Source organism: Drosophila albomicans, chromosome 3 (assembly GCF_009650485.2).
Source record: "Drosophila albomicans strain 15112-1751.03 chromosome 3, ASM965048v2, whole genome shotgun sequence".
NCBI lineage: Eukaryota > Metazoa > Arthropoda > Insecta > Diptera > Drosophilidae > Drosophila > Drosophila albomicans.
The window spans coordinates 6,169,818-6,177,266 of NC_047629.2; the positions used below are offsets into that span (position 1 = coordinate 6,169,818).

Consider the following 7,449-nt stretch of genomic DNA (forward strand, 5'->3'; position numbering starts at 1 on the left):
AATATCACAAGGTAATAAAGTCATCAACTTGCTCCATCTTTCTTATTTTGTTGCAGTGAACGCTTGCACGCTGCCACATCCGAGGCACAACAATGGCCACGCCGCGGCAATGACGCGCGACGATCAGATGCTCATCAGCAAAGGCGTTTACATTCCGTCCCCATCGCCAGCACCGCCGCCGGATGGTTCCTACTACAACATGAACAGTGACAGATATTTGTCGTATCCGCCTTTGGTAAGTTGCCTGTGAGATTCTTTATGATTCGCTTAGATTAGCTGCTGCTGCAGCTGGCGGCAGCCATGTTAATTGGCCTCCCATACTTTGATCCTCCATCACACTAATCAGCTGCCAGCTGCCAGCTGCCTGCTGTCCTCGCTTAGGGATAGTCACGGCCAAGGATTAGTTCGCGCAATTAGTTAGATGCCAAGCACAGACGCAGACATAGACACAGAGAGCAGCAGCATCTTCTTCTTCTTCCTTGGGCAAATCCTCCTCCATTTGCATCGCATTTAAAGCGCAATGAGCCGAGACAATGGGCTGCACATGCACATGCATACGATGGATGTACATATACATATATACACCAAGTTTGTATATAGTCGATCGGGCAGGCAGGAGGACATCAGCTGCTGCAGCATGTGGTATGTGGCATCTGCCAGTCAGTTAACTGGCTTCGACTTTTATAATCCGTGTGCCGCATGCAACGCTGTAAAGACAAATGACAAACTCGAAAGCATTAAGCTGCAGCAGCGAGCAGTAAACGGATGGCATGGGAATGGGGAAGGATTCGTGATGCAAGTTGCTGCTGCTTCTTTGTTGTCCTTGTTGTTATTTACGCTCCTTTTCTCCCCTCTGCCAGTGTGCCAGTGCTCCAGTGTTTGTGCTTGGCGAGAGTAAACATTATTTTCTCAAGACAACAATTTAATATTACACATACGCAGCGTATGCGCGACGTTTATGATGACAACAGCCATATCGTAGCTCACATTTATACCAACAGCTCGTCCTCTCTACCTACCTTCCTTCGCTCACCATGCGCACAAACTTTTGCGCCATATCACTCATAAAGAGTGGCTCCTCTCCGCTGCTTGTCCTGCTTATCGCTCGATCCTATTCGCATGGGCGTGTCACCGAGATTGCAGATTTCAAAAATACGAGTATGTATGCGGCAGCGATTATTCCCCTCGCTCGTTTCTTGTTGCTTTTGTGCAGATTTTTGTGGCATGCCATCAGCTAAATGTGTGACCTGACCACAGCATCACCATCTGCATCAGCATCGTCTTTACTTTTCTGTCGTGTCGTATCGAGTCGTGTCCTGTCGCATTGCAAACCCAATATAAATTCCACAAATTCACAATAAACATGAGAAAATCAATTTTCGAAATTTATTACCCTCGTTCCACGTATTAGGTGTGTGAGTGTGTGTGTGTGATGGTGTGTGACCATTATGTATTCGTCTTTTTTTTATCACTTCGAGCTCTGCGACTGACTGCCTGTTAAAGGGGTGCAAATGTGACAAGTTAAGACGACACTCAATGCGGTTGACACCCTTCTCTCCCACCTTCCGCCTTCCTCCTCACACAGCCCCCTCTTCTTGTCGCCTCCTAAGCCTGTCAGCTGGCATTTTATGGTGCTGCCAGTCCAATAATTGTATAAATTAGATGCGAATGAAATGCAGTTAGCAGATAGTCGCCAAACAGATCCCTAAAGGACAGCCCTGGACTCCTAATGGCGGACTAATGTAATAATATTTATGCTAGCTGCTGACCATTTTTATGGGCTTTATGCGATTTAGCCACTTACTCAATTCCATCGCTTAGCCCGCGTTTGTTTACTCTCTGTCATCACGATGGAGAGTGACACTGACAATCCTGCAGAGTTCTCGTTGTTGTTGTTGTTGTCGTTGCTGCTGTTGGTCCTATCAGTGGCTCTATCTATTTGAGGACAGCTACTTGACTACATATTCTCTCTCTCTCGCTCTCTTTGACTGCTGCTCAGAGCTGCGCCATTGCACATGTTAGTAGTCATTCCACATGGGGCACAAACCTTTTGTTTGCGGTTTTTAGTCAACGAGGGAGAAAAATTCAATTTCGGTTTAGTTGCCCAACAATGCCATTGTACAAGTATGTGCGTGTGTGTGCCGCATGTGTGTGTGTGTGTGTCCCTCTGCTCCTTTTTGTTGGTCTTGCGGACAAGGCTCGCTTTTCTCGTACACATAAGAAATGTTTTGTGGGGCCAAATTGAATTATTTGATAAACATCATTAGAAAAATTACAAAATATATAGAGAGCACTCAGCACGCGGCAACAAATCAGAGCAAGAAAAATGCGCAGAGAATGAGACTGCCAGAGAGAGAGAGAGAGAGAGAGAGAGAGAGAGAGAGAGAGAGAGAGAGAGACAGCTTCTAGAGTTGTGTATCAGCTGCGGTTTTTGGCTGTAACATTTGCCCAAACCTAAATTACTTTTTGTTGCACAGATGTCTGTTCGTTGGTCATTGGTCGCTAGACGCTGGCGTTGGCCCCAAAAGCCAAAACCGAATGAATAAAAACAATTTATAACAGTAAATCAAATTAAATTTCAATCGAAATGTTTGACAGAAACAAAAAGATTCATTTCACATCCGTTTTAGCCGATCTGCAAAACGGAACGAAACAATACGAAAAGTCCCCAGCAAGAGGCAAACCTAAAAAAGTGTGCGGTAACTTCCTCGCCTCGCCTCGTCTCGCCACTCTTTCTATCTTTTGCTGGCTCACACGGCGCATACGTAATTGAGTAGAGAGTGTCGAGTGCTGAATGGAATGCTGTCACCCCCGTTCACCGCCTCGCTCTCAGTGCACTTGTCGCTTATAGGGCATAACAAGTTGTGGCCCAACATTTAACTATTTAAGCGGCAATTTGTATTTTATTGCCAATTGCGTTCCCCAACAACAAGGCATACAAAATACAAAAAAAGAAGCGAACTTTGTGTCTGCCCCGAGGAGAACCACTAACCTCCCACCCACTCCCACTCCGACTCCCACTCCCCCTAACCTTCTCTCTACAATTGCAGTTGATAAGTTAAATGCTGGCTGCTGCTGCTGCTGCTGCTGTGGAGTTCGTGCTGGCCCATTTAGATATGTTGTTGGAAGTGGAGTATGCAGAGCATTCACGTCCTGGTCGACCGGGCATGGTTGATGGCATCTAACCAGCTTTCTACCAGCTCCGCCTCGGCTACGTGCATGTGCAGAGAGTGGCGTCATCTAACTTAACTCTGGCTCACTTTGTTAGCGAGTTTTGCACAGTTTGAAATTCAATTAGTTTTGTGCGGGCTTCGCTCGAGCTTTGGGCTTTTGGATACTTCGAGCATTGTCTCTCACTCACTCACACACACACTCACTCACTCACTGGTGGAATATCTCGACAAGTCGTGTGTCTCGCTGGCTGACTGGCTGGCGTGTCAAAGACAACGCAGTTCGAAAGTCAGAGGACAGCAAGCAGCAACAGCAGAGGGCCATCACATTGCGCATACGCACTGTACGCCACAGTGCTGCAGTGCTTAAAATTCAAGGGCCAACGCAGCTGATGTCGATTAAATAAATAACCGAATACTCGCAACACAACTCACACTCAGTCCCAGTGTCCATAATTTAATTTTCTAGCAGGCCAAGTCTACAAAGGACACGAAGCAAGAGAGTGAGCAGAAGGGGAAAGAAGAGGCCGAAGCTGAGGCCGAGGCAGAGGCAGAGGCGCTTTGGCGCCGCCTTCGACGGATTTAATGTCGAAAGTTTGACGGCTGTAAAAGTGGCAGTGGCAGTGGCACATAGTCCTTGGGGTAGCCATACATTTGATATTCTATTTACGCAAAATGAACTCCTTGCCGCATTACAACTTTAACAATAACGACAATAATGAGCATCGCCTCATTCCCAGCGCATCTCTCAACGTGGACAGCGCTGAATTAGCGGCAACTCACGCGAGTCCCCTCCCCCTTTCCCTCTTCTCAGTCACTCTCTCTTTCTCTTTCACACGCACACAATAACAAGGACCTTTAAGTGGCAGTCGCAGGCTCAAAGTTTTTTGAGTAGTCTAAAAGAAGCAAGGAACCCCTTTAATCACACACACACACACACATACATAGTATACACAGCGCTGTCGATTCGCTTTTCGGCTCTCGAGTGCAACAAATTGTTGTCCCAACATACACACCTCCCTTCCTCGCCCTTCGCCTTCCGTGCCAGGACATGCCTTGCGCTGTCGTGGCAAACTCAACTCGAAGTTTTCGTTAAAGACAATTTAACTTTGTAAACTGATACAAAATGTCCGCCTTGGTATACTTAAGTCCTTTTATCCTAAACTACCAAGCCCAGGCCTCCAGTGTCTTCCTTGTTAATCAGTGCTAGGCAAGTGTGTGGGGGAGGGGAGAGGGGTGAAAAACACCCCCTACAACTCTGGAGCGCTAATGTGTTCTCTTGACTGGGTTAAGTTTCCTTTCACTAGTTTGGGTTGCCCAAGCAACGTGCTGCACCAATTACTTTTGAAATATTAAATTTTGCAATAAATAAAAAATGATAGAGTAAAATCAATGCAGCGAACAACGCTGGCGCTGAGTTTGTCTCCAATATTCCAATTAGGCAAGCACCAAACTCTGCCATCAACTTGAAGTTTTTTTCCATGCCATCCCAAAAAACTTGCAAGTTGCAACCCCATGTTATGTATGAGTGTGTGGGTGTGTGTGTGTATGGGTGTGTGTGTCGGGGGTGGGCGTTAAACTTTTGCTCTAACTACTGAAAATACTGGAAATACTTTTACGCGAACTGGACGCCTGCATGCGAAACAATTTTCAAACTGACACAAAGTGTCATGTCAATTGAAGTAGAAGATAATATTTCCCAGCTAAAGGAAAAAGTGCAACAAACAAGCAACAACAACAACAACTACTATCAAAATTGTTGCAGATTTTTAACAACTCACAATTCGTATTTCGCAATTCTCAACTTGTCCGTAACTTTTCATGCAGCTTCGTACCTCACATATAAATATTTCAAGCATAGCAAACGCAACAGCAACAGCAATAGGAAAAATTTCAAAAAATCCATTTCCATTCTCGTCGAAACATTTCGAGCTGACTTTGCTCGGTTAATTAGTTCACTCTCTTGGTGTCCTTGAGACTCTGAACAAAACTCAACAATATATTATACTAAGTATAGCATGTTGTGTTTGTCTTTTGGGTGAAATTTCCATGTCTTCGCTTGTCCTTGGCAAGTCGATAAAGAAAGAATTTTGTGAATTGCAAATACTACAATACAATGTTTGCATATACATATTTGAATAATGCAAATTAAGTTATGCTAACGAAGGTTGCATCAAACAACAAGTATGTGAAGAGGACTGCAGCCTAGACTATAGTCAATTTAATCGACTGTAAAGAACTTGAAATTGTGAAATAAAATTATCTGCATTCCATAAACAACTAGCAAGCTAATTACCCAAATGCTAATTGTTGGGAATTATTTCTTTAAAAATGTATTAAAGCACTTTAAATGTATTTGCTGTATAAAACTATATATGTGACACTCTGTCTCTATGATCGTATTGTTGTTAATAGTCAAATCCAAAATACAGCTAACAGATACAATCAAAAACAGAATTATAACATATATACTACAGCTGCAAAACTAAAAATAACAATACTTTCAAAATAGTTTAACATAACACCAAAGTTAAATTTTTACTAAATTTAAGAATAACAAAATTATACATACAAAAAGAAATTTGGGAATACTTATTTTAAGAACAATTATGTAATTGTGAAAAAATATTGGTATAATTTGAATGTAATGGTATATTCATATACCATAAATAGCCTTCGGTAATATTTTTCGGTATTTTAATTTGTTATATTTTACGAGCTCGCAGTCGAGCACGCTCAATTGAGTTCAGCAAATATATGTACATTTAATAAACTCCAACAATTATGGGGTCTTTCAATTATGGACTGTCAGGTGTTAAGGCATCAACGCGTTGAAGCAACTTCTTTTGAAATATTAACACAGAGATTGTTGAATATTAAGAAAATATTAGTCGTTATACTTGCAAGATTTAAAGTAGCGATTCGCTTAGCTTGCCCCTTGGACTAGGTCATTTAATTCTCAGCCAAGTCGACACAGAATTGCATTTCTATGAGAATAGTTAAATGAGAAAAGTTTTTTATGCAGCTGCTAAGCCGTGGAATCGAGCAGCAGCTGAAACTAGTGAACTGCGAGAGCAAAATACTCTAAGCTCGCAACTAATTGCATCAATCTCAATGCTCACTCTTTTAACACTGTGTGCTGCACTTTCTCTTTACAGGAATACCCGGCAGCATTGGACTTCAGTGGACCGCCCCTGGCGATGGCACATCTGCAGCCCATGCCCATTACGGTTACCTCTCAGGCGGCGGCGATGCTGTCGAGCAACGGAGGCGCGACACTCGTTGGCAACGGCGGCTCTGGTACCTTGAGGCGTGGCATCTTGCGGGGCGTTGTGGGAGTGCCGCCTCCCGATGTAACACATCACACGACAGCCGGCGGCAGTCCGATGCAAATACTGCACGATCTGCATCCGGTGAATCTGAGTGCAACCACGCTGACCACGAGTACAACGCTCAATGGCAGCATGACGACAGCACTGCCACTCGGCACTGCGACGCTGCCACGTCAACCCCACGGCATCCTCAAGGATCCCAATCGCAATAAGCAACAGCAGCAGCAACAACAGCACCAGCAGCAACAGCTACAACAACAGCAACAGCTGCTTAATGCCAGCCTGGTGGGCGTGCCGGTGTCGGCACCCGTTGGCAGCCTGCAGATCTTGAATCTGCCAGCGACGAGTGCGGCTGGACTGGGCAACAATTTGCTGATGACAACCAGTGCCACCTACGACCCAGCGTCGCTCAGCAGCTTCAACTCGAGTGGCGGCGGACCCGGCGGTCTCCCAGTGGCCTACACAGATGCTGATGGCCATCTCGTATAGCTGTAGGCTGAGACTGGGGCAGAGCAGCAACCCCGGTACTAAAAGAGAGGGAGAGTAGGGCAGGGGGCAACATTCATCGCCTAACTGAATGCTAATCCAACATGGTAACTACTTGCAAACAGCATACATACATACAAACATACTCGTACTCGTACTCGTACTCGTACTCGTACTCGTACTCGTACTCGTACTCGTATATCTCGTAACGTACTCTTGACTTGACTCGACTTGACCCGTAGCTAGAGTTTAGGAGCTTTCTCTTCTTCAGCATGTGTCTCCTCGGTCCTCGACGTGTACAGGAGCAACAGCAACAACAGCAGCAACAGCAGGACAACTGTCCATTACCTTATTCAAATCAGCTACGGAATTAGTTTATGTAAATTTTTAAAACGGAACACACACTTCCTCCGCAGCCAAGCCACAGAACATTGGACTGTTTATTTAGATAAAGAACGCAA

General features: G+C 44.7%; 1 protein-coding gene across 4 annotated transcripts in view; it reads left to right on the forward strand.

Annotated features, from left to right (window-relative positions):
* Positions 1 to 7,163, forward strand: part of LOC117566422 (nephrin) — a 72,737-nt gene extending 65,574 nt beyond the window's left edge. For all 4 annotated transcript variants that reach the window (XM_034245952.2, XM_034245950.2, XM_052006097.1 and 1 more), the window contains 2 exons: positions 57 to 235; positions 6,329 to 7,163. In XM_034245952.2, the coding sequence (XP_034101843.1) occupies positions 57 to 235; positions 6,329 to 6,991 (842 nt within the window). In that variant the 3' untranslated portion in view covers positions 6,992 to 7,163. The remainder of the gene's footprint in view (positions 1 to 56; positions 236 to 6,328) is intronic.
* The last annotated feature ends 286 nt before the right edge of the window (positions 7,164 to 7,449 follow it).